We start from the raw sequence: 26,172 nt of genomic DNA on the forward strand, positions 1-26,172 counted from the left end.
TTTTCATATCTTAGAAATTTAAATCAATATCATAAATTTGTTGGTACCTCTGTCCTGATAAGAGCACTTACAGACCATTAAAAATGGCAGAAGACAAAGGGTATTTTAGTTGATTTTACACTGCAGGAAGCAAAAAAACATCTCCCACATGCTAGTAAAGGGTTCAGGCTTTGTAGCTGGGAGTTGTACCTACTCACACTGTCTGTGAATTATCATTTTGGAAGGATGAAGCAGCAAGTTACAAACAGTTTAGAGATTCATTAAACCCCCTGAAATGCTGTTGCTTACCTAAGCGAATGCACAGTCATCAGCCACTGCCAAAGCGCTCAGCTACAGGGCTCTGTCCTAAGCAATCACAATGCTGACGAGGTGATGCATTTTTAGGAGGGATTTTTAATCTCCTGATAGCAAAACAAAGTTAGTGTTATACAAACAGTACAAAGTTTACCACAGGATTGAGCTTTAATCTCTGGTGGTTGCTTATTGACTGCAGAAGAAACAGAAGCTACACAGTGAAAAGACCTCCTCAAAATCCTGTTTGCAGGCCAACTTGAAGGAGAGGCTCTCACCCCCTGCAGCTTTCCCTGAAACCCAAAGTAAGTCTGAACTGAGGTCTGAATCGGAAGACAGGACTGGGCCTGGGTTGTTTAAAATTCCTGTTTATTCTGCCATGAGAGGACTTGGTTTATCTTATTGTGCTTGATGATGTTGACCTTTCTAAAAGTTACAAAAGCAGAAGTTGTGATAGATGGTTTAAAGGATGTCACAGCGTATTTATGAAGACTTGTGCTATCAGTACAATTCTTTAAGTCAGAGAAAGTAGGCTTGGGATACTTGCACCCCCTAGTATCTAATGCCTGTCAGAGCAGACAGAACAATGCTGAAGAAATCAGTTGCATTTCTTATTCCTCTTCCAGTGAGTTCCTCACTTTGGGCTCTTTACTAGCAGAGAATTGTGAGTTCTTATTTTCAAATGCAAACACAGGTACTTCAGTCAGTGAGAAGCAGAGTGCCTGCAGTGTGACAGGTTGTGTATGTGTACGTAACCTGTATGTTTATCTGTACCAAAAGTGACCAACATGGGACACATGGGGCTGATTTTGGTGAAGCTTGCAACCCTTGCTAATCTGGGGTGGGAGGTTAATCCTGAAAATTAGGATATTTACTTCTTCCTGTACATTTTTTAGAGAAGCCAGACCGAGCCACAGCTGTTTTAAAATTTCATGTTTCCACATATCTTGCTAAATACTTATTTTAATCAGGACTGCAGAAGTAATTGCAACAAACAATTTCGAAAATTGACTTTGTCTATGCTTTGTACATGTTTCTGCACACACGGGCACGGTTTGCTAAAACATTGATTTTCATAGCTTTCAGTGCTTGCTTCTTCAAAAGTATGTAAGTGCAGGCATTTTCTGGACAGCATTTATGTTGGTTTGATTAGACATCTGGGTCACACAGCTTCACTTCCATTCCCTGAAAGGCTGAGGTTAGTTCTCAGAAACATGTTTCATGTTGTGGAATTTGTTTTTCACAAGTGTTTTCTCATGGTTTGTCCAAACTCTGTATGTTCCTTTTATAGTATATATCAGTGCTCCAGCATGTAATGCAAACACCCAGAAGGTATTTGTTAGAGAAGAGAAAGGAAGATCTGTAGAAAATGCTTTGTTTTTTCCACAACACTGGCCTTGACAGTGACTTGTTCTCAGGGTCTGGACATAGTTTTACTGTATGTTCATGCTGGAGCAGGTCACATGTAAATTCTGTATTTACTTGTTTCCAGATTTCATGATCTTGAATTCCATCACTGTGCTCCATAACTAATTGTTCAGTCACGGTGCTGTCCTTAGGGGTAATCTAACAAATGATGTTCTGGGACAGCCTTTGAGTAGAATTAGTTGAACAAATAAAGCAGCTTGTTTTAAGATGGAACTTATGACAGAATTACACAACTGAAATAGCAGAGGACCTAAAATGTCCTCTTCAGGCTGCTGTTTAAAACAGAATGAAGAGAGGCACAGAGATGCAAGCTTCCTCCTGCTCTCATGGCTGCATCTGCAAGTTTTCCCCATACTGGGGTAGGGGATTCATAGACCAATGTGCAAGATAGACTGAGACAACTCTCAGCAGCTCTTCTATAAAACAGATGGCTCCAAGCTTTGCATTCAGTGACGTAAGAGCCCCTGGAAGAGAGAATGACAGTTCAGGAATCTAATTTGTGCTCCATGTTATTCTTTTCTTCAAGGTTCCCTACACCTCTCAGCAATGTCTATGGTGTGTCTTTCTGACTTCGAAGCCTATGCTAAGAAGTATTTACCCAAGATTGCTTGGGATTATTTTGCAGCTGGAGCAGATGACTGTACCACACGAGATGAAAACATCCTGGCATATAAAAGGTAATGTGAGAAGGAAATGAAGAGGGTACTGGGACCTTTTAAACTGTTTTTGTGAAAGTGTTTGAATTTGACAAGCAAAGACATCTAAAACCTTGTCCTTTCCAGGGGGTCCCCAAGCTAAATGCAAACCTGAGCAACATGCACTGTGTGCTCTGATGCCAGACTGAGTATGACATGGGTTGTATGAGGCTTTAGGGATGTTGAGGGATGTTGAGGGCAGGTGCTAGGGTAGGGTAGGGTACAGTGTGCTATGGAGTGTGTGGCATTACAGGAAAGGGCATGAGTAGCTCTAATAGAATGAGCTGCAAGAGGGAGCTCTTGGTAAACAGCAGGAAGCCTATGTGCAACTAGGGTGGGATTTGGGGTACATGCTGCAGAGCCTGAGAGCAGGCACACTGTACAGTGAGGACAGACACATGAATGGTGAAGTAGAAGGACCCAGCCTGCCTGCAAGTAAAAGGAACCTAAGGGAGGGCAGTGGGAGAACATGACATGGTGACCTGAGGCAGGAGATGCAGAAATCATGTAGTGTGGATGGTAAAGCAGGACAAATGAAAAGTGGAAGTGACTAAACTGCTGGCTGAATTGACCTCTAAAAGCAAACAGAAAAGACAAAGAGCCTTTGCTGTATTTTCTTTTATTATAATTTATTATTTGATGTTTTCTTCATTGGCTCAGATTCCTACTTTGCAATTGGTGAATGAAAACTTGGTTTCCATGAAATTCCAGAAAACTCACTGAACATCTACTGTCCTGAAGGGTTTTTTTGCCTTACAGAATTCGTTTCCGGCCACATATGCTGCGGGACGTATCCGTGATGGACATCAGGACTAAAATCCTGGGTTCTGAAATCAGCTTTCCTGTAGGAATCGCTCCTACAGGCTTCCACCAGCTAGCATGGCCTGATGGAGAGAAAAGCACAGCCAGAGGTACTCTTCTGCTCTGGTGCCATGTAGCACCAAAAAGGGGGTTGTAGGAAAGCCTCAAGAAGCATTTAGGATGACTTGAAGTGTGATTGAGAAAAATTTTCAGGCTTGAGGGGGCAAACTCACTTTCTGACACCTTGCATAGGAAGCTGTATAGATGTTGCTCTTCTTCTCCAGCTACCAACATAAAAACAATCAGCCCCATGGAGTCTGCTGCAAACTGAAGACAAGGGCAGTGGACACATTTCTGACTCATACCAAAAACCACATAAGGTTTTCAGTCCTGGGGGCTCTAGATGGTTTGTAAAAGTGGTGGATGGGACTCAGACTGTGAATTCCTTGTTACTGGCTAAGAGATGTCTCCCTTGGACAAAAAGATATCCCCTTTTCACAAATCCTGTTGAAAGTTTGGAGACCTAACCCCTAGAAATGGTTTTTCTTCTGTGTACACTGAGTAGATCTAACAGTACGTTCCTGAGGGGACTCCGTCATAAAGATAAAATTCACACTTTTTCTAAAAATGTAGCTTTCATTTAATTACCTCTCCCTTTTCTGCTTTCTTAACCATGGACTAACAGAAGTGCATGGTAAATACACTGTCATTGTGTATCCTGGGACATAGCTGCCCTGTGCTTTGTAGGATACGCATGAAATCAGGAGTTGGGGTGGTCTCTGCAAACAGTGCATGGTTTTGGATCTCATGTCTGGCAAGACCCTTCAGATGCCTTTGTTTCTGACTCCTTCCCAATGCCTCCCAAGCGGCCAGAGCAATGAACACCTGCTACATTGCCAGCACCTACTCCACCTGCACACTGGAGGAGATCTCCACGGCTGCGCCCGGCGGCCTCCGCTGGTTCCAGCTCTACATCCACCGCAACAGGGCAGCTTCCCAGCAGCTGGTCCAACGGGCGGAGGCCTTGGGCTTCCAGGGCCTCGTCCTCACCGCAGATCTGCCCTACACAGGCAAGAGACGCGACGATGTCCGCAATGGTTTCCGCCTTCCTCCCCACATGAAAGTGAAGAACTTGGAACGAGCCTTTGAGGTTTGTAAAATGAGCTTGTCCTTTCATTCACTGCTCTGGCATGGACCACATGAGAGAAAAACCACTGGGTAACTGCTGCCCTGGCATTTGCTGTAGTGGGGTGTATCTTCTCCCCTGCTGGTTCTGCAGCATCCTGGCTTGATCTCCTGCCAGACTGGGTTCTGTCTTCAAAATCCCCACCCAGCTGCCTTAGAGGCACTGATCTCTACCCCCATTGTAATTATTCTCCTCCGGAGACGTGTGACATTTCTGTAGCTGATGAACATGTCTGTTGGCAAGTTTGATTAATCTGTTCTAGGGCAAGGAAAGACACCAAGGGACCTGTGTATTGTTGCAGCCTGGATGAGTTTTCTTTTTGCTGTTCCATTTTGGCTGTAGGGAGATGACTGGTCTGAGTATGGACTGCCACCCAACAGCTTGGATCCTTCGGTCACCTGGAATGACATCTACTGGCTGCAGAGCCTGACACGCCTGCCCATTATCATCAAAGGCATCTTGACAAGAGAAGATGCAGAGCTGGCAGTGAAACATGGAGTTCAGGGAATCATTGTGTCCAACCATGGTGGGAGGCAACTGGATGAAGGACCTGCCACTGTAAGTGAGAATGGATGAAAATGGATGTCTCACATTTTCCCCATTTACGGTCTGCACGTTTGCATTAGCCTGGGTATCTCTATGCCCAGGTTTGTGCATACACTTCTGGTGGACTTGAGTTTGTCCAGTGACCATGGATGTGTGCAGATATACTTTAGCTTTAAACTGGTGAGATCCATGCTTTGGCATGGGGGCTACCCACTGAAGTGTTTCCTCAGCTTCTTGGGAGGGTTCTGTAAATACCACAGAACCCACTTAAGTGCAGATAAACTACTGGCCTAAGTCAGCGAGACTCAGGGAGAGTTCCTGCCTGTGTCTCCATGAGCTGGTGCAGCGCACTCAAACTCTTTGCGCACTGCAGCAAAAAGAAAACAAAGCTCTGGAACCAAAATTGTACAAATGAGAGCATAATGTATTCTCATTGTTCACATCTGTCAAAACATGCAAAACAATGCAGCTAGATTTAGTGAGATGTCTGCTTGCGTATTTACAGGCTCAAGTCTAAACGGGAATTTATTGACTTACATGAGCCAGAAAAAGGATAACTTATCTGGAGAAAAATTCGCCTGCTTTTAAATTTGTACAAAGAAATCATGCATTGTTTGGACATGTGTATTTCACTGGCTTAATTTGGCTTCTGTCAGTTTTTCCAATTGCTCTTATTTTACAGTTCTGCATTGCACAGTATCTTACGAACTTTCTTTTCTCAGTTTTCTTTTGTTAAATAAAAATAGGTACTGGGGAATTCTATTCTACGTCAAGGCTGACAATAACAAATAAAAAATTAATAAACTCAATGCTAAAGGCATAATAACAGAAATGACATCCACATTAAACTGTTCTCCTACCTTAAAAGCTGTTTTACATACACAGACAAGGCAGTAGATACCTAGTTGGGCTCTGCTATTTTTCTGGTTCCAAGCCTGGCTCTTGCTGAGTTAGTCCTAGAAAATTTCAGCCTGAAGGTTTTCAGTTTGAAATTCAGGAAAAAAAATATATTAAAAGAAGGCAAAAAGGTATTAGACAGTGCAGGAAAGAGCCTTTTGGATTTGTTCTGAAGGAGAGTTAATTATGTCCAATGCATTGTCCTGCCCCTGGTTGTACTGCCTTTGAGGCCAGAGCCAGCATCTATGTGTAGATCTCCCCTGCAATAACATCTGAGGCTTACTCCATGCTGAAGTCTACAGAAAAGACCTTATGGAATCAGGAGACTTAACCTGGAGGAAATGACTGACTGTACTACATAGCGAACGAAACCCTTCACAGATGCTTTAGAGGGAGGCACTCAACAAGTGGTCACCAGGATTAAGTTGAAATGTAAGCTTAGGTAGTTTGAGCAGTAGAAGTCTGACATCAGCCTTTTTTGCAAACAGTTGTATTATTCATCATTGTCTCAAATAAAAGTAAAATATTGATGACAGTTATTCTCATTGAAATGTATATTTAAAATCTTTCATAAATCTATTGAAAATGTTACTTTTTCACTAATCAAAAGTGATAGCAAAGAATATCAGTCTAAGCAAAGCACTGGAAAATGGCATTAAGTATCTGGAAAGCAAAACAGGGAGCTACACATTATTCTGCAGCTCCTGGTGCTGAGCTATTTGTGATGTCACGTTTCATTTTGAGAAAGTCTCCTACTAAAGCACTGCATCCCTGCCTGTCTCTTTGGAATATATCCTCATTCTCTTGGAACCAAAAGCTGCCCTCAAGGTGAGACTGGCTACTTCTTTGCAGATTGATGCTCTGGTTGAGGTTGTGGAGGCAGTACGAGGCAGAGTCGAAGTTTATGTAGATGGTGGGATACGAAAAGGAAGCGACGTGTTAAAAGCACTGGCACTGGGAGCAAAATGCGTCTTTATTGGAAGACCAGCTTTATGGGGCCTGGCTTACAAGGTGAGTAAGACTAAAATATGAGTCCATATGCCTGCTTCTCACACTGTCCAGCAGTCCTGCAACTGAAGTCACAGAGTTTTCACTGGTGGAGAATATATTTTTTAATTTTATTTTGCTGAATTTGAAGTGGAATCACCCCAGATTGAATGAAACCCTGACATTTCCTCTGATTTAAAAATACCATTGAATTTGACAATTTCCTGGGATTTTGAACAATGGGATTTTGAAGGTGATATAGCATTGTTTTGTGGGACCTGATTTCTTGTTGTTGCAGTTTGGTGCTAAAATATTTTAGGACTCAAGACCATCAGTGCTTTCAAAAACTGGAGCTGGGTTTATTTGCCAGAAAGATTAGTCTGACAATTTTATTTGCTTTCAGCAAATAGTTGGGAACAATACATGGTTTTGGTAGAACAGTTTCACAGCAGTGCTATGAATTCTTCAGAAATACATACAGAACTCCATCCCACAGATGGCTGAAACATTTTGGACCAGGCTGAACAAAACTGTGTCATGGAGGTGCCTGGGTTTTCCACTGCTATTTCAGTCCCAGCTTTACTGCTTCTCAACCCTGAGCATATTTCTATGATCCAGAGTCATGAATTAGGCCTCTGATGCAGGAGGTAAACATAATATAATTAAAATTAAAACCAGTTGGGGTTTATTGCTAATTTTTTGCTTTTTACACTCTGGATGGAATCTTTCAAAACTTTCCTGTAGAAGAAAAGATACTTCTTTTTTATGTTCTAGACACATTTCCTTTCTTTTAAATGTCACTCTTGTCCAGTGGTGTGATTGCTGTGCATTCCAGTAGCAAAGCTTTGATCAAGAAATCACCTGAATCTCCTGAAAAATCCTGTAAGAGTTGGCAGTACTATTTCTTCTGCCAGTAAACAACAAAGGGCTTAAGATGAAAAAAAGTGTTCCTGTGAGTTGTTTGCACTTTTTCCACAATGGAAACAGAAAGGAGATGGGATTTTGGGGGCTTCAATTGTGCTTTGGTGTTATATTCCATAGCATATTCCTAAAGATGTATCTCAGTGGCATTACCAAAGCATACAATAGAGGAAGGGCATAAACAAGTGCTAACATTGTCTGCACCCAAAGCATTCATTATTGCAAGACATTAAAAGAAAATTTAAGACAAAAAAAAATTTAAATCCTCCAGTATTTCATAGGAAGATCAAAATCTTCTGTATATTTTATTGGCTTTTGAGCTTCTTGGTGTCACTTACACAGAGAAAAACACATAGTCTACTATTTTTAAAGATTCCAGTATTTGAAGTAAACTACAGTTTACTGTCCAGTATTTGAATTATCTACAGTTCTGGAGTGGTAACATATATAAAACTCTCATTGCTTCATTAAAACCTGTCAGCATTGTAAGACTTGACATTTTAAATAGCAAGCCCATTGGTCAGGGAAAACTGAAAGCTAAAAAAAAAAAAGAACCAGCTACAAATGTCAGAAGTGAAAAACAGCTTTGTTTTCTTTCCCTGTTCAGATGTATCCCAAAAGGAAAAGCATCTAAATTAATCTGTGAAGAACTGAGCACATCCATCATATAATTTTAATCATTCATCTGCATGAGAGGCTGGAATTGGCACAGACTTAAGGGACTATCCCAGCTCTCAGGGTGCAGGCATCCTGCAGCACTGCTCTGTGCCAGTGCTCCTTTTACCCTGACTGCTTTCTCTGTTGGTGCAGGGTGAAGAAGGTCTTCAGGATGTCTTGAAAATTCTTCAGGATGAATTTCGCTTGTCTATGGCCTTAGCTGGTAAGTATTTTGTTTGTAATGGGTGTTACAGATGTTTCTCCATGCAAGCCCTATAAAATCAGGAGTGTCATGGTCACAAAAAGGGAATCCACAGGAGCTGTGATAGTTTAAGTTGCTATACTTGAGATTCTCTGCTTCCTGTGAAACCACTTGGCATTCCAGGTGTCACAGCAATGAAGTTTGCATGGAGGGAGTAGGTTAGACCAGCTTTGTGACCCAAGTAAAGAGATGCAGAAATGCTAAGTACAGCCAAACAAAACTTGGAATTTCTGTTCTTCTGGGAAGGAGAGAATAAGTTTTTTAGTATTTAATTAGTGTTTTTCAAGGTAAAATGCAACCGATCTTTTCTTTTGCATTAAGAGTTCATTAAAAATGGATGCAGAAGTTTTTTTCTGTGCGTTAGAGAATACAGTCTATAGACGATTACACATTTTAAAAGCTTTTGTGTCTCCTCCCACCTTTTACTCTCACTCTGCATTTCTCACTCCTGCTCCCAGCTGTAGCTGCCCTGTTTGACCCTCTCACCAAACGGCAAATTTGCAGAGCCCAGTGCAACCTCCAGTTTTACTCTTGAACAAGAGGGTTATGGCACTGGAACAAGGTCTCCACCAGGTCAAAGCACCAAGCCTGACAGAGATCAAGAAGCATTTGGACAATGCTCTCAGGCACATGGTGTGATTCTTGGGGTGTCCTTTGCAGGGCCAGGAGTTGGACTGGATGATCCTTGTGGGTTCCCACCAATGCAGGATATTCTATATATTATGACATGTAGAACTCAAGTGGATAGCAACACTGACTGGGAGACTGGAGCTGAAATCCCTCTGGCCATTGTGTGGTTTTATGGGTTACTTTTTCAACCAGTGAAAATTCCTGGGTTTTTTCCCCAGCAGACTTTTACAGTTCTTTTCATGCAAAAGGGCACAGGATTCAGCAAGAGTAGCAGGTTGGGATCCTTTTGCGGAGGCTGTGAAATTCATTGAATGATACAATCTTTTAGGTTGGAAAAGACCTTTAAGATCAACAAGTCCAGCTGTTAACCCAACACTGCCAATTCCACCATGAGACCATGTCCAGAGCTGGTGACTCAACCACTTCCTTTGCAGCCTATTCCAGTGCTTGATAACAATTTCTGTGAATAAATTCTTCCTAATATCCAGTTTAAAACTCGCCTGAACAGAGGATTCAAGGTGCAGCCTCACCAGTGCCCAGAACAGGGGGACAACCACTGGCCTGGTCCTGCTGCCCACACCTTTGCTGACACAGGCCAGGATACCCACCTGGGTACACAGTTGGCTCATGTTCAGCCAGCTGTCACCCCTATTCCACCCATATTTGTTCAAATTAAATGGCAATGCAAATCTTCACCTCTGGCCATTTGGCACAGCAACCCCTGTCTTTTCTCTGTGTTCTTCTGCTGACTTTACTGGATCAGATTGCACCCTACTCAGCTTGTTATAAAAATAATTTTTTTTTATGTTTCTGATTCTTCTTGTGGGGGGACTCTAGTGCTGAACCTCAAGGCTGAAGGTGCCACTGAGGAGTGGAGATGTTGAAGTACCAGCCGATTCCAACTTGGCTCGTACAAGACTGGGATTTAGAGCAGGGGGGCTTCCAAGCTTCATTCACAGACCTTTGTCTCTCACCAGTGTTTCATTTATTACAGGCTGTGCCAGCGTCTCAGAGATTGGCCAGCACCTGGTTCAGTTCTCAAGGCTGTGATCAGCCTCCTGCCATGCCCACCAAACAGAGGCAGGTGAAGCTAAGGTCCCAACCAGACCTTCATGAAGATGAAAAAGGAGGTGCAATAAGTATCTGATAAGGCTTTCTGGAAACTTCTGAAGAGATTAGGAAAAGCTCTGTGTTAGCAAAGGCTGCTCTCTGCTTTCATTGAGACCAATGAATTTCATAACAGTTTGGGTAATTGTTACTTCTCTAAATACATTTTCTTTAAACTGGCTGTTTCACAGCATTACCTGTGTTGGGTTTTCCTCCAAAGTTCTGCTACATTGGACAGCCAGACATGGAAAAGCCTGTGCCTTGCTTTTTCCACTTGTCATGCCAAGTCTCACTGCAACCCAATCCACCCACCTCTCCTGCTCTGGAACAGTAAATGTTGTGGCTGCTATCTTCCATCCAGGCTTTTCCTGGATGTATTAATAAAAAAAAATAGAAACAAGATGAATCAGCTGCCAGGCACTCCAGCTACCCTTTGCAAGTGGGGGCAGTTCTTGCCCACTGCTTCTAAATGCAAAGCAGTGAAGGGGTGGAGCAGGGTACCACTTGTGGGGAAAGAACCAGCTCTTTTTTCCAGTGGTGCAAACCCCCTGCCTCACCCTGCTTTGGAGCCAGCAGATACCCTGATATCCATTTCCCTGGCACGTGCAGGGGGAGCCATGCTACCAAAAGGTGACCTTTTGCATGAAGCCTACTTTAAATCAGCCCAAAGGAGGCAGAAGGAAGAACCTCAGCCTGTTAGCACGCTCTGTTTAGACTTTCGTTTCTCTCAGAGATAACAGTGTCTGCAGTGATGTTCCAGAGGCCTTCACATGGAGGCCTTCCTCTCTGTTCCAGTAACAATAAACCTTGTCAGCAGACTGACAGCCTGGCAGATAAGACTTGGGAATTACAGCACATCACACACTTTGATGGATTTCAAGGATGCACAAGAAGAGAATGAGACAACTGGGAGTCCTCAGTCCCGCGAAGGCTAAAGGCAGGGGGAGGGGGGAGCACATCACTGCCTTTTACTACTCATTTGGAGAAGATCCAGGCCAACTTCTTGGATGTGTGCAGTAAAAGGGTGAAAGGCAATGGACACAAGTTGCAATGAGGAAAATTCCAGGCAGAAATCACTGGGGGGAAAAAATCACCATGAGGGCAGTCAGACACTGCAACATAGGGTTTGTGAAACCTCCATTGTTAGAGATATTCAGAGCTTGCCTGGGCAAGGTCCAGAGCAACCTCTTTGACACTGCTTTGAGAAGAGGTCGGCACAGAGATCTCCAGAGGCTGCCTTTAATCTGAATTGTAGGAGGATATCACAGAATCATAAAATAGGAGCTGCACATGAGATCTGTACCCTGCCATACTACTGTGCTGCCATGAGCAGCTACATGGAGCTGCAGGGGCAGCACGTGTATCTCTGTGAAAGGTTGCAAGAAAGCATTTTCCGAGTGAAAAACAAAGATATTTGGTCAGTGAACTTAAAGTGAGAGGTCACAGGGTTCAATCAGGGTGAGAGACTATTAGCAAGCCCAGTTTTCCCAAGACATTGAAAGTTTTCTATGGTATGGGTTAGGCCTAAGCCAATGCATGCCAAAGTTTCATGCCCCATTGTCTGCACACAGTTCTGCTTTATGTTCTTGATGTCTGATACACATTCAAGCAAGGTTGAATCCTACAAAAAAACCTTTCCTAGAAGATTGTAAACATGTAGATTAAGAACTAATCAAACCCTGCTGCTTCCCAGCATTCCTGGAGGATGGGACAGAGATACAGCCTACTTGCAAGGGTAGTTCATCTACAAAATGGATCCAAACATAAACATTTTTTTGGCATATGATGCAAATTTCTCCAGGCTTTAAATATATGAGTCACTCATCAATTTCACCTGAGGAAATAGAGTTCTTCCTAAAACAAAAGGGAAAAGGAGTCTAAATGTTTTTTTTTTTTCTAGTTAATAGCCCAAATCATGTGCTGTCTAATATGGCAAAGACTACTGCAAGAAGCCTTTTTGATCTTGGAGATAATGTCAGAAATGTTCATAATCACCTTCTCCATTCTACTGGAAGAATTTTGGTATTTCTGAAATAGGAGATATTATCTTTGTCAGGTTTGAAGACACAGAATCACTGAGGCCTCTTAAGGTGATTTTCTTCATACCTTAATTAAAGTGATTAAAGTGTTTTACAACTCTTCTCCACTATGAGAAGTTGTATTTATTCAGAGTCCAATACAGGACAGTTGTCCACAAGTTAATTATTTAAATATTTTTCCCCTCTTGTCAGTGTATAACTAGAAGAGAGGGTAATGTTTCCAGGAGGGAACAGTGCCTCCCACACTGAAGGGCAGAAGTTTTCCTTGAGTAAATCTATGTTTCAAAGTCCAGCCTCTCTCCCAGAGCTACCAGCATGCCAGCTTACAGGTATAAAGTAGTAGAGAAAGACATTAATTTTTCACATGAGAAGAAACATGGAATTGTGTGTGTGTGTGTCTGTGTGTGTCTGTGTGTGTCTGTGTGTGTTTGGTCACAATTACTCTATTTTTAGAAATCAAAAGGTCCAGCTAAATAATGAGTATGCTTTTGCTGCTTTTGCTTTTCTCTGCTTCAGTTCTCACAGGTCTGGGCAACAGGCCAGACTTCAGAAACCCCTTTCCTGAATTAAAATTCTTTCTGGACAAATAGATCTGTTCTGATTGATAGCAAAATCAGTTTACCTGATTCCATAATTAAACAGCATTGCCCTCTGTAAAAGAACCTTTTATCCTATAAAACTTCCATGTCCATTCCAATACCATGATACAGTTTTTTCCTAATGCTGCTGGGAATTTTCCCTTCACTATTTCTCTTTCTGTCTTCTCATCTCCACTACACTCCCTCCCAATCCATTTTTTCCCTTGTGACAAGGTTAAGAAAATACATTCTCTAACACCTGCCAGTCATTGCCCCAAAGTATCTGTCACAGCAGGCACAAGTAAAATCAGAGGAGCAACTGTTCCTGGGCCAGGCTGGAATGGGACATGGTTCATTGCACATATACTAAGCTATCCACTTAGTCCACGTATAGCATTTCTCCAACACTCATCAAAATTTACAAGCTCTGATTTTCTAAAATGATGCTCTTAGTAATGCAGTCCATTCCACAGCAAAATACCAGATTGTGGTGGCTTCCTTTTACAATGAAGTCAAAGAGAAAGAAGACATCAACATAGTTAAAAAATGTTGATGCCTTGACATAGCTTGGTAAACTTTTCAAATGCTGTTCAATTATGTTTTAGCCTTCAAGTCCCCTACCTGTGCAATAACTCTGAATTTCACCAAGTTGTTCCTGGTGGTCGGGGTCTGGTGGACTTTGGCCTTGTTGCTCATTGGCCCCGTTCTGGGGCGTGCAGCCCATTCCAGCATTGCCTCCACGTCCTTTGGGGAGCACCAGAGCCAGTCTTGTCTGCACAGGAGGAGCTGGCATGCCACTCAGCAACCCCAGCAGCAATGTCAACACGAAACAAGAGGTGAAAACGTTGTCTCTAGGTGAGACTGCAGGAAGGAGCAGTAGGTCTGAGCTGGAGTTGAGCAAATTGCTGCTGTCCGACCACTGACATTCCCACATAGCAATTCAGATGAAGGCTGCTATGCAGTGATGTATAAAATTCCCTCAAACTGAGCCAAGCATTTGCCTGAGTAGTACCTAAGAGGACAAAGCACAGCAGCAGTAAATCTCCCTGCAGTCCCCTATGAAGCACTCGTGTTCTCATATAAGCACTACCCCTGCTAAGCTTGGTCATTCTGATAGGCAAGCTTGGTGCACAAGAGTTTTTTCTGTCCTAAGAGGCTATGTGGTGTTGTCTGGTTTTATAATGCCTCTTTAAAGCATTTTATTTCCTTTTTGAAAGTAAAAAGGAAGCCTTGTTACAGAGAATGCTGCTTGGAGCAGCAGGATTTGGCCAGTTATTTTTCCTTGCAAAGTGCACAAAATTAATTTGCAGCAGCTTCTGATAAGAATATACAATGTCAAGGTTCTGACTGTGAAAAGCCAAGGAAAGAAGCACTGATAACAAATTTTTTTAAGCTTTGTTGGGGTAAGGAACAGATTTTCAAGGACTCTGGGATTTAAACAGTTGCCAAAACTTTGTCATCTGTGTCAGCTAGAAACCTTTCTCCTCCAACAGAAGTGGTTTTGCTTTCCTCCTGTCACTGGCAAGGCCAGTTTTGCTCTAAAAAAGTAACAGTGTGGGGATGCTTCTTCTACAGGTTTTCTCCAGAGCCCTCTTTAATGAGTGAACAAAAACCCATGACAGAATAAAAAAAGGAACTTAGCAGTCAGTGGCACGAACGGAAACAAAGTATTTTTAGAGATCCATTCCAGCTATGACCCAAATCAGGGATCCCTTTTGCAGTGATTTCAGCCAAATTAATTGTGTTGCTGGCTTCTTTGTAACTTCCTTGTTACCCAAGGCAGTTCCCTATTTATCATCCTGCTTCACCAGGGATATCAGCCTATCCCTGTGTGAGACAGAGAGAAAATACAGCTGCAGCCAGCGTGTCCTGACAGACCCAGGAGGTTCAGGCTAATGCCCTGCCCTGGTCTCACAGTACAAAACAGTTTTGCTGGAACTGGAGTGAAACTCCAGGGAGAAACACCTGGGCATTTTCCTTGCATGTTGGAGATGTAAAGCAGTAACGACACAGATCACTGCAGAGGCACAAACAGCCTTACTTTAAATAGGTACTCTTGCACAAGACATTTCTAGAGGTGAATCTTTCCCTCCTGCAGCTTGAATTTAACTTGGATGGTACATTAAACAATTTCATCACTTCAAATGCCTGTAGTATACTGAACAAAGTCCCCAGGGTTAGTTTCTGATGTTGCACAGAGAGAGTGAGAAACCCATGCTATAATGGGGGAGCGCAGTATCCAGAAAATATACAGCAGCAGACTTCACTCCTCAAACCACTTTAAATAGCTTGACTTCTATTTACATTTAATTTAAATGCTCCCTTCCTTCAATACTGGCACAATATTGGCACTGTATTGCACAAGCAAGCGCAGCTGAAGAGAATTATGAACATGAGGGTCTATTTTCTGGGGATTTAGGGATGCAGGACATCTAGGCTCAGACCTCACTGTATCCAGAGCTTTCCTCTGTGGTGGGAGTGGTGTAGAAGCATCACATTCATTTGCAGCAAAGGAGGCACTCAAGAGGGAGGGGAGCAAAATGACCGAGGTGGTGCCCAGGAGGATATAAATACAGGCAAATCTCCCCCACAGTCTTCTGAGTGCTAGGGAGGCGGAACCGAGACTCAAGGCAGACTTTTGCAGGGTTTGTTTGGCATTGAAGTTGATTTTGAGTGTTTTCAGATTTGTTAATTGAATTGGTTTGTAATGATTTGTAAGAATGTTTTCTTTGCATGGAAAAAAATTACGTAGACTACTTCTGAATAGGAATAGCTAGCAAAAGTAAGACATGCTTAAAAATTGTTTGATGTAGGGATTAAAGTTTGTTTTTCAGTAGTCTCTCCTTCTGGTAACACCCTTTGATTTGTAGTGTTTCCAGAGGTTGATGTCATATGTTCCTTCCCTCAGGCAGGAGGAGAACCAAGCTCAAGAGACAGCAAGTTCACCACCAAGGAGCAACCCAGAGCAATGTCCCTGGCTGGGGTAAGCTGCCTGGTGACAGGGGCAGGAGGATTTCTTGGCCAGAGGATTGTGAGCCTGCTGCTGGAAGAAGAGGAGGCGCTGGCTGAGATCCGGCTGCTGGACAAAGCCTTCAGCGCTGAAGTGCTCGGGAGATTTGAGAGTAAGTGCCATTTCCTGAGGACTGTGTGCTGCAGCTCTGAGTGTTGCAGTCCCACGTGGGTGGCTGGGAAGCCTTTACCTGTCATCTGAACCAGCTTTGCAGATAGGGGTTTTATCTCAAGGAAGCCTTGCTTTATCCCTTCCTCTCCCTCCAGCACAGAAATCAGATGTTAAATGTGAAAACAAGAGGGTTTTTTGTCAGGTTCTGAGGCTTCTATATACTGTTCATGCAGTAAAAAGGCTGTCTTCAACCTGACTTCTCTTACAACAAAACTCACAGAGCAAAATTAGTGCAAAAATCTCACACTTTTTCTTGGGGGAAAGGAAAATTCAAGCATTGCTGTACTGGGTGCGAGGGCAGAGCTATCCAGAGCATGCTGTGCTGGGCTCTGGTATGCCAGACAGTGAAGGCAGTGAAAAAGTTGTGGGTGCAAATTCCAATGGTTTTCTTCAACCTGTGATTAATTTGATTAATAATGATCTTCTGGCTGAGAGCTGTGGTGAGGTATTTTTAAAACTGCTTCTGTTAATAACATTATTGCAGTTTCCTGTTTAAGCATATGCTAACTGGAAGAGACAGAACCCATTTGAAAAGTGCAAGGCAGGCTTCTTGAATGGATTGGAGACAGCACAAGGGAGTGATGTGCCAGAAACAGTCTGTGGCAGGGAAAGCAGCTCAGTGTTTTATTTTGAATGTCCTATTTATTGAGATTCCAAGCATCTAGGGCATCTGGGGGACTAAAAGGTATCTAGGGGGCCTAAATTCAGTCAGGTTCATAAGTCCTTACATTATATTTACTTAACAGTAACTTCCTCCATCACATCTTCATTGCAAGACTCCTCTTCCTCTATGCAGGAAACTCTGTGGGAAACCTTGAGGAATATCTCTGTATGATTTGCTGAAGAGCCTCAACCACTCTATAGAGCATTAAAGTGTCATGAAGGAATAGACAGTGCACAATAAACCTGGTACAAATTGCACAAGCCTTTGTCATGGTTTTACACAGCTCAAACTTCTTCTCCATTAAATCTGACTCAGCATTTCACTGAGGATTTCTAAATGGCCCTGAGCCTTGCAGCAGCCCTTCCTGCTCTGGTTTCCAGAGAGTTTCCACAGAAACAAACCCAAAACCTGCGGCTACAGTAGAGGCTGAAGCAGCAGGAGTGTGTGCGGTTTAGCACTGATGCAGCAGTGCAGAGACATCTACACTGCTTTGGGCCAGAAGAGCTTTGTGGGGATAATGGAGCATCCTGGGGAGTGAAAACCATTGTTTGTGTGGGCACAGTCTTGGCTGGGCTGCTGCAAACGTTTTGATGTTTTTGTTTTTGTTTTTGTTTTTTTTTGTTAATAGGCAAGCTCTATGCCCTCTTTCCTTATCCTCCCTTCTTTCTCCATGGAGCACTGCCCACATACTCCCTCTCCTATTCTTTTAACATTCCTTCTGCCTATCTGAGCAGCACAGGAGGTAGGGAAAAATCAGTTACATTTTCTTCCCCATAAACAGGTAGTAGGGACCATAGGCTGACATTCCAGATGTGTTTAAACAGATTTGAACCCCTGCACTTTGATTGGCAGCTCTTCTGCATCAGCCCTTGTGGCTACATCTCTTCTAGTGTCCTGCCAGTCCCTGTGCTCGGTACTACCTGAAATATTTCCCTGCTGTTCTCTTTCAAGCCCTTCTCTGTCTCAGTGACTCCTATTCCAAGTGTGGGGCCACTACAAAACCTGTGGGTGGGACTGGAGTCTTCTGACCTGCATTATTTTTACTACAGGGACTTCTACTTGCTAGCAGATGATATCTGGATTTCTGGAACAGCCAGGAGCAGAGCTGAGTGGGTTTTTTCCTCACTAATCTCTTGAGCACCTTGCACTTGCAATATCTGTGCAGAGTCAGGGCTGTGGGTAGTGAGACAGAAAAGTATGAGCAAGTCACAGGTCTTTGTGCCAGAAGGCACTCGGGGCATTCCTCTTGTCCAAACAACTTTCCTGCTGAGAGCTTGAGTCTGTGAGCATTCAGTCTGTGTAGGACCAGTGGCATTTGTGGTCTTCCACAGCCCCAGGGAGTCTGGGATGATCCAGTCAGTGTCAAGGGCCATGAGTTGGAGCCCACCCGGTTCTATTGTGTGGTTGAGAATGGATGTCATGTTGAACATGGTACTTTGGTGCCCTGGGTTTCTTACCTCCCATGTCAGATTTATCTTTCTGTCTTTCCTGTGCTCCCACTTACACAATTCTTTTTTTGTTGTTCACTATTGCATTGGCACTTCTGGAGAAATCAAAACTCCTATGTTGTTCTCAAGTTTAGGGCAAATAGTCTGACTGTACCGCTGAGTCAAAAATGGCTCACAACAGGACACTGAATTTTATTGAGAAATCATTGCATTTTCAAGCAAAAACTACCCCACAGCAAGCAGGGAGTTTACTTACAACTCAGAAGACACAGAAAGCACTGGTGAAGAAGAACAAGCTTTCCCAGTGAGTAGGTACTTTGTCATAATCACTTTATGCAAAAATTGAGAGCTGACTTGAATTTATTCTGTTCCTTCCCCTCTGACCTACCCACATGTGTTCTTGTGATGCTTGGACAATGGTTTGTCTAGATGGAAATCAGGAACAGTTCTCCCTGCTGGCCATCTCAGACTGAAAACACTGTCTGACAGACATTTCTTAACTCTCTTTTCTTCCAAGCTCACCTGTAGTTTTCTCTTCACCTAGAGCACAACAAGATCAATCTGCTGATTCCTGACATGCAGCTGATGCTGCTAAAGGGAGCAAGGCCCATATTGTACTTACCATAGCAACTTCTGCTGGCTAAAATGGAATAGAGGAGCAGATTCCTGACTCATATCACACACACACAAACTGCAAGCCCAAACAAGGCACAAAGCACCTAGACAGCAGATTTCTTATGATCAGCTTTAAAAGGGACAGGCTTCTTCTGTACTTTTCCTGAAAGCTTTGATTTGCATGTGTAAAACTTCCATTTTCCCAACCCCTTCCTGGGCACTGTGATAACTTTGAAGAGGTCACATGTCAGGACTTATGTTGTGAAAACTACTGCTATCTGTTCTTGGGATTATTACAATCCCACAAAGCTTTGTTCATGGAGAACATCAGCCTTAGGGCAGTACAGACACTAATATTTATTAGAGCAAATCTAACTACCAGGTGCTTAAAAAAAAAGCCCACCTCTTGTCTGACTGTTTTGCATCCATGCAAGTAGAGGTCAGAGTGAAGCTTCTGGAGATGGAGTCCTAGAAAATGAATGCAGTCTGTAAAATAAAGGAGCAGAAGAGAGCATGTCGCAATGACTGTGCTGGGAGGGCAGCAACTCTAGATTTAGTAACAGTTCAGCAAATGTTTCACAAACCTGAATCTTAGACCAACTGTCCATGGTGGGGAAAAAAGCCCCTTAAGCCTGTAACATCAGAATAATTGTTAAATTGATACGGGATTACATTCTAGCATGCTATAGAGAAAATGAGATAAAACCATTTTAAAATATATTCCCACTCAGTTCCCGATCCAACAGTTGTCTCTCAGTGTTTCCTATTAAAGACATGGGATGAAATAGTGCCTGCTTTGGAGCTGGTGACAAAGCACTAGGATACACGAGATTTCAGTCATGGCTGAAGCTAAAAGCTGCACAAATTAATCAGGTTCTTCTCTTATCTAAAAGAGGCATTTGATTACGCTGGAAGACAGAGGCTCCGCCTGTGCTGCAGAGTCCCTGCCCAGTAGCTGTGCCTGGGGAGCCACCTAGCGCAGCCACAGCAGAGGTTCCCAGAGGACTTGCTGCGATGGCACCTCCTCCTTGTGCCAGAACAGGATGGCTCTGAGACCTAGAGCTCCTCTGGGCTCACACACTGCAACTGCTGTGGAGGGACAGGGCTTAAAAAGTAAGATTTGATCAAGCCAGGTTGAGGTAGCTCAGGAGAACAGTCTTGAGAGTTCAGGTATGAACCAGAAAGACGTGCAGGCTAAAAAGGACTCCACAGCACAGACACTGAAATGCAGCCAGGGCTAGAGCTGGAAGAGGCACTGTAAATCCTGGCCAAGGTACAAGAAAAAGATGTCAGAATTGCATGTAATTTATTAGAAGAGCTGCAATACAGGCAAGGTAAAGGGGCAGAAAGTAGGTATGAACACATCCCTGTGCTCACATGCTCTGGGTGGAGAGAGATCATTCATCAGCTTGAAGACAGGAACATGCAGTGCCTGTTCAGTGCTCTTGGGTTAACACATCTACAGCCAGCCAGCCACCAGAACAGGCACAGCTAAAGCTACTCCTCTGTGAACTTTAACACAGCCACAACTCAAGGAAGCTTGCTAGCAGTGGAAAAGATCTCTCCCTAAAAAATAAAATGGAAAGAAACATGTTGAATATTGGCTCCAGATCTATGGTAGGTAATGCAAAATAAACCTCTGTAGCACTGTAGTTAGTTAGTATTGTCATTTGACAATAGAGTCCTGGGGAAATGCCTTCTGTTTCACAGCTTTAAAATATCCCTGCAGTTCCTGGACAGTCAGCACCTGTCAGCCAGGGTCAGCTCTTCACCACCCTTCCAGAACTCTTCTTAGGGTGCCTGTAAGGTCGTGTGCTCTGTTTTCTGCTGCCCCTGCAGAGTTCAAGGGGAAGACTGAGGTGAAAATCCTGGAAGGGGACATCCGAGATGTGACATTCCTGCACCGTGCCTGCCAGGGGGTCTCCCTCGTCATCCACACGGCTTCCCTCATTGACACCCTGGGCCTCATCGAGAAGAAGCTGCTCTGGGAAGTCAATGTAACAGGTGAGCAGGGGAAGCACCTTCCTCAAAGCCACATCTGCGTCCTGATCACCGTCTGCTCAGGAAAGGAAGCACCTGACCCGTGTTTGTTTTGAGCCAGGTTAACTGGGTTGTTCTGCATCTTGCACAGACACACCTAGGGGTGCAAATCCTGTGTCTGTGCAGCCCCAAGAAGTTTTGGGCCTCTCCACACCCAGTCTTCCACTTCAGGGCAGTGCAGGATCACTCACTCTTGCCAACAGTTATATATGCCTATGCTGAGGTCTGCACAGGCTCTGCCTTCAGTGGTGATAGTCATAAACCCATGCTCAGTAGAACTTTCTGAAAGCAATTCCCCTCTGAAATCCCAGTGCTCACCTCAGAAATTGGTTCTTATTTTCCCACCCCACATGGCATCCCTGCCTGTGTACATTTTTCAAAGTTTACAAATACAGAACTGTTGCATTGATAACATCCCGGAGCCTATGGCTCTCTCCTTGCTATTCTTTTTCTTCTTCTTTTTCTCCTTTTCCTTCCTTTGCCTTTAAGTCTGTGTGTGCAAGAAGGCAGTTGAGACAAACAAGTGCTCTCTCACCTTGAGTTTATAATTTAAAATTCCCCAACGAACTCAGAGCTATTGGGGGGGGGTGGTTTCGGTGACTCAGTGATGGGATTTCCCCTTCCACTAAAGAACCCCCATTCTTCAGGAAAGATCAGGTAAGGGGAAAGGGTTTAGACTTAGGAATGGCCCATGTAGCATCACCTACCAGGAAGTTTAAATGTATTTCCTAAAAGAACAACTTCACCCCCTGTCTGTGATGCCAAAACCCTCAGTGCTATTCGGAGAACTGGCACTGCCTAACCTGCATGCACACTGGCCTCCCTGGCTGTGTTGCTTCAACAGCTTGGGGGAAATTTGGGGAAGGTGTTCTTATTTACATGAACAGCTTACCCAGTTCTTTGTTCCTCTCTGCCACAGACACAGGGCTTCTTCACAAAAAAAAAAAAAGGAACGTACCTGTATAGACATCACTTTCACAAATATTGGCTTCTCACCAGTGTTCTGATAAAGAGAGAATTCTTGGCAGTCGAGTTGTTTCTTACATGTACCTTAAAAACAGTGGGATGGCATTTTACTTGTTTTAGTGTGGCTCATTCCCTGTATCATTAGCTTCCAGACCCTTTCATTTCTGCTCAATCAAAGCCACAAATTGTCAGTGATCAAAACAGAGCCCAATGGGCAGCCTCTTAGGCCCCTGTCAGGAGGGAAGAGTAGAAAGGCAAGTTCCTGGAAACCTGTGCATTGGGTAATATGAAAATTTACCTGGTTGGTAGCTCAAATAGAGGATTCCTAAAGCTCTGCTGTTACAACTGTACTTCCGCTATAATCCATTTTTCACAGCAGAATGTGCTGCATAAACACATTTTTCTATAGGGAAAAATGAAAAACAACATTAAAAAACAAAACAAAACAAATAACAAAAAAAACCACCCAAAACCAAAACCAAAACCAACCAACCAAACAAACAAACAAAAAAAAAAAAACAAAAACAAAAAACAAACAAACAAACAAACAAAAACCTGAATGACTATTAAAATGTCCCAAACACAGAAAAGCTCTTTAGCTCTGACTTCCCAGTACTCACTCCCCTGCCGATAGTGTCTGCCCTTGAGTGAAAAAAAAGCCCACTGGGCCAGTGAGGATTAGCTGATAACATTTGCTAGAATGAAATACCATCCACAGTCCTGCTCCCAGAGCCAACTGGCTACAAGGTCAGTGAGTGAATACTGCTGTCCTCTCTTCCCTGTTTTCTTCCATTTCCATTCTGATGCTCTTCTGGTTTTCTGACCAGCCAGGGCACTGCTGTGTATTTCATGGGCTTGCAGGATGAAAGTTTTGTTTCTCCTAGGAAAGAGGACTTGTGTAATATAAATGTTTCAAGAATCAAGGGTGGATGTTCACGAACCAGGACAGAAGCGAGAAAGTTAAACTTGCCTTGATGCAGGGCTTTCCTCCATTACCACACAATATCTCAGAGCAAAAATATCTTTTGTAGGAAGGAAGGGAAGCAAATTTTTTGAAGGAAGGGAATTGAGAAAATAATTAATTACAATCTAAACAAAATACCTTCTGTGAACCAGATCCTCAGCCAGAAGGGCAAGCAAACCATGGGGACCCTCTCACTGAATAAAGCATGTAATACAGTAATAATTTACATTTTTACATGCTATATGAAAGATACTCAGATTCCCATTACTGTAGGAATCTTTAAACTTTTACACATAATTCTGATTTGCAAATAAACAACATTTTATTTGGGTGAAATTCATCTTGAACAGATACCAGCTGTCAAGATAATTTTATGATTGTCTTTTTCTAAAACTTGCTATCTAATTTGATTTCATCAAGACCTTATGTATTTGATTACTTTCCCTCATTTTCCAAACAGTATTGACAGCAGGAATAAAGCTATTATATTTCAAATAATATAATAAATACATTTTTTCCAGATGACCCTGGCTTTTATATCATCTAAACAGGGTGACTTGCATGAATTCATTTTTCACATTAATTTATTCCTGTCTGTGTAACTTTTTCCCAGTGGAGTTCCTTAATGTTTCTGAAAGCCTCATCCAGATTTCTTTTCCATTTGTTTCAATTTCTTTCTTTTTCTTGTTCAAGCTTGAAAAGAGGAATTTTGGTGCCCTAACAATATTCAGTTCAATAATTCTTCCTATTTTTCACTCATTAACAAGTCCATATTTTACCACCAATATTCCCGGCTCTTCTGAACCTCTTTAATTCATTATATTTGTTTCAGTCACACTAGCCTGGTCTGCATTGTGCTGCCTTCAGTTGTTGCTGTAACAAACTGAGCAGACTTGGAAAATCTTTTATGTGCCTCACTTCTGGTGCTTGATTTTATCCCCTGGGTTTTGGGCTACACCCTTCTGATATCATATCAGTCATTTTAGTTTAATGTTCTTTTGCCAAAGATGTTTCCAAATGTCTTTGAGCTGTGTCCTCTCTTCCAAAGTCACTGGCCTTTTTACATTTAATTTCTCTCATTACACCATGCACAACCAATAAGGCAATTTCTGCCTCAAAGCTGGGTAGAAAAAAGATGATTCTAATTGCAAGTATAACAACACAACTTATTAAAGTATTTATTTCCCTCTTCAGTGTGCTTTCCTTGTTTAACCTTTTTGGCTATTTAAAAGACTTTGAACACATGACCTCTGCTGCCCCCGATGAAAGCATTAAAGGATTTTAAATGTAAGAAATCCTGTACTACTGCAAGGAAAAGCCAGATCAGCCAGAAAAGGAGGCATACATACACAAGCCTCTCTTTTCTCGTGGTTTTATGATTCATTATGATCACATTACGATCTTTCACTACATGTTATTGTGCCTTGCTTCACCACGTTTCTCTTCAAGCCCTTCTCTTTAGTCAGTCAAATACTGGATAGATTTGCACTGGGTGTGAGTGCACTGATTTTGGAGCAGACCTTCAGATCCCATAAAAATTCTGTCCCTTTTTAGCAAACCACCCAAGAGCATCCTCAAGCCTAAACAACATGGGCTTCACCACAGAGCATGGATGATACCTAAGGAGAGGGGCAGCTTCTGAAGGTTCTCTGCCTCAAGCCAGCTCAATCCCACCAAGAGGCACAAGTTCCTGGATCTGTGGTCAGTACCCATGCTAAGTTAAGGAAGGGCAAAAATTTGATTCTTGGCATAAAAAAAACCCCCACAACATGCAATTAGGACCAAATATTGTTTGACTTGTTTGACTCTGACTCTGGAAGGTGCACTGATACTACTAAAATACAGATTCAGAGCAGGTTCAGTGTCATTGAATATCCAGCCCTGTACAGGATAGGATTCTTCCAGCTGAAGGGAGGGAGATCTGGCAAAGCTCAGGCCAGAGATGTTGTTTCTGATCTGAACCCCCCACTTTTTCCTGGTTAGGGGGCCCTAACCTAGACTGCCTTTCATGTTTGTTTTCTGAAGGTACTCAGCTGCTGCTGGAGGCGTGTGTCCGCTGTAACGTCCAGCACTTCATATACACCAGTACCATAGAAGTGACAGGCCCAAACTGCAGAGGGGACCCAATTTTCAATGGTGACGAAGATACAGCTTATGAGAGCACATCCAAATTTCCTTATGCCCAAAGCAAGAGACTGGCAGAGGATTCTGTGCTGAAAGCAGATGGCCAGGTGCTGAAGGATGGTGGCACGCTGATGACCTGTGCCCTGAGATCTATGTACATTTTTGGGGAAGGCTGCCCGTTTCTCCAAGGCCATCTGGATAAGTGCCTGTTGAACAAGAACATCTACTTGCGCTTCTCCAGGAAGGAGGCTCTGGTGAACCCCGTCTACGTGGGCAACATCGCCTGGGCACACGTGCAGGCAGCCAAAGCCCTCCGAGCCCCACAGAAAGCCAAGCACATCCGGGGCAAGTTCTACTACATCTCAGATGACACTCCTCACATGAGCTACGCTGACCTGAATTATGAGCTGACCAAGGACCTGGGCTTTGGAATTGAGCCCCGGCTCCCCATGCCTCTGACAGTGCTCTATTACTTCTCGCTGCTGCTGGAGATGGTCAGCTTCTTGCTGCGGCCCTTTGTCAGATATGTCCCCTCCACTAACCGCCACCTGGTCATGCTGCTGAACACCCCCTTCACCTTCTCCTATAGAAAAGCACAGCAGGATTTTGGCTACGTGCCCCGCTACACGTGGGAAGAGGCCAAGCAGGGCACTGGTGAGTGGATTGCCTCTGTGATCCCCCAGAGAAGGCTGTACTTGCAAAGCAGCACTGCCTAAGCCTGAAGAGGAGCTGAAACCCAGCTAAGCAAGTACAGGCTTGAGCCAGAGGAGAGCTGGGAGAGCAGCAGCAGCAGCAGCAAACTGCAAAGCATTTAAATTAATACTTTGTGCAAGAGCCCACTGAAACCCCTCACCCCCAACCTCAGAATAAATAAAAGTGAAATGTTCATTTGTTTGTTGAGTGCTGAGGGTAACTGTACTGCATATTCCACACCCATTTGTACATCTCTGCAGCACAAGGACTTATTTTAGCAAGACTCCACATAATCCACAGTGTGAACACTTCAGCCCTTCTTTCACTCCACACCACCTCCAAGGCTTTTGTAAAATACAACTTGTCCTAGAAGTATGATGACACTTTACAAATGTGCACCACTCAGCTATATCGGTGCAGCGATCCCCAGTGGGGGAAGAATGAGGCTCTGA

General features: G+C 43.3%; 2 protein-coding genes across 6 annotated transcripts; both read left to right on the forward strand.

Moving 5' to 3' along the window:
- The first annotated feature begins 500 nt into the window (after positions 1-500).
- On the forward strand, positions 501-12,549 carry HAO2 (hydroxyacid oxidase 2). Of its 2 annotated transcripts, none has more exons than XM_053972136.1 (8): positions 501-596; positions 2,246-2,396; positions 3,174-3,325; positions 4,082-4,365; positions 4,744-4,959; positions 6,697-6,855; positions 8,563-8,632; positions 10,296-12,549. In XM_053972136.1, the coding sequence occupies exons 2-8, from the start codon at positions 2,266-2,268 to the stop codon at positions 10,349-10,351; spliced, it is 1,068 nt and encodes a 355-aa protein (XP_053828111.1). In that variant the 5' UTR covers positions 501-596; positions 2,246-2,265; the 3' UTR covers positions 10,352-12,549. The 2 variants fall into 2 exon arrangements, with proteins under 2 accessions (XP_053828111.1, XP_053828112.1); XM_053972137.1 differs by having other exon boundaries at positions 4,286-4,365.
- Positions 12,550-15,587: 3,038 nt separating this feature from the next.
- Positions 15,588-25,915, forward strand: HSD3B1 (hydroxy-delta-5-steroid dehydrogenase, 3 beta- and steroid delta-isomerase 1). Of its 4 annotated transcripts, none has more exons than XM_053972132.1 (4): positions 15,588-15,670; positions 15,934-16,147; positions 20,773-20,937; positions 24,929-25,915. In XM_053972132.1, exons 2-4 carry the CDS (start codon positions 15,994-15,996, stop codon positions 25,741-25,743), a joined length of 1,134 nt encoding a protein of 377 aa, XP_053828107.1. In that variant the 5' UTR covers positions 15,588-15,670; positions 15,934-15,993; the 3' UTR covers positions 25,744-25,915. The 4 variants fall into 4 exon arrangements, with proteins under 4 accessions (XP_053828107.1, XP_053828109.1, XP_053828110.1 ...); XM_053972134.1 differs by having other exon boundaries at positions 15,642-15,670; positions 15,938-16,147; XM_053972135.1 differs by lacking the exon at positions 15,588-15,670 and adding an exon at positions 15,709-15,725.
- Positions 25,916-26,172: the final 257 nt, after the last annotated feature.

The sequence above is a fragment of the Vidua macroura genome, chromosome 2 (genome assembly GCF_024509145.1).
Source record: "Vidua macroura isolate BioBank_ID:100142 chromosome 2, ASM2450914v1, whole genome shotgun sequence".
NCBI lineage: Eukaryota > Metazoa > Chordata > Aves > Passeriformes > Viduidae > Vidua > Vidua macroura.

What these genes read in the sequence shown, in the direction of transcription:
- HAO2 (XM_053972136.1), top strand. Translation starts at nt 2,266, where the DNA reads ATGTCTATGGTGTGTCTTTCTGACTTCGAAGCCTATGCTAAGAAGTAT. An exon ending in TGGATGAAGGACCTGCCACT is followed by an intron (nt 4,960 to 6,696) that starts GTAAGTGAGAAT and finishes ACTTCTTTGCAG; the next exon opens with ATTGATGCTCTGGTTGAGGT. An exon ending in TATGGGGCCTGGCTTACAAG is followed by an intron (nt 6,856 to 8,562) that starts GTGAGTAAGACT and finishes CTGTTGGTGCAG; the next exon opens with GGTGAAGAAGGTCTTCAGGA.
- HSD3B1 (XM_053972132.1), top strand. Translation starts at nt 15,994, where the DNA reads ATGTCCCTGGCTGGGGTAAGCTGCCTGGTGACAGGGGCAGGAGGATTT. An exon ending in AGTGCTCGGGAGATTTGAGA is followed by an intron (nt 16,148 to 20,772) that starts GTAAGTGCCATT and finishes CTGCCCCTGCAG; the next exon opens with AGTTCAAGGGGAAGACTGAG. An exon ending in CTGGGAAGTCAATGTAACAG is followed by an intron (nt 20,938 to 24,928) that starts GTGAGCAGGGGA and finishes TGTTTTCTGAAG; the next exon opens with GTACTCAGCTGCTGCTGGAG.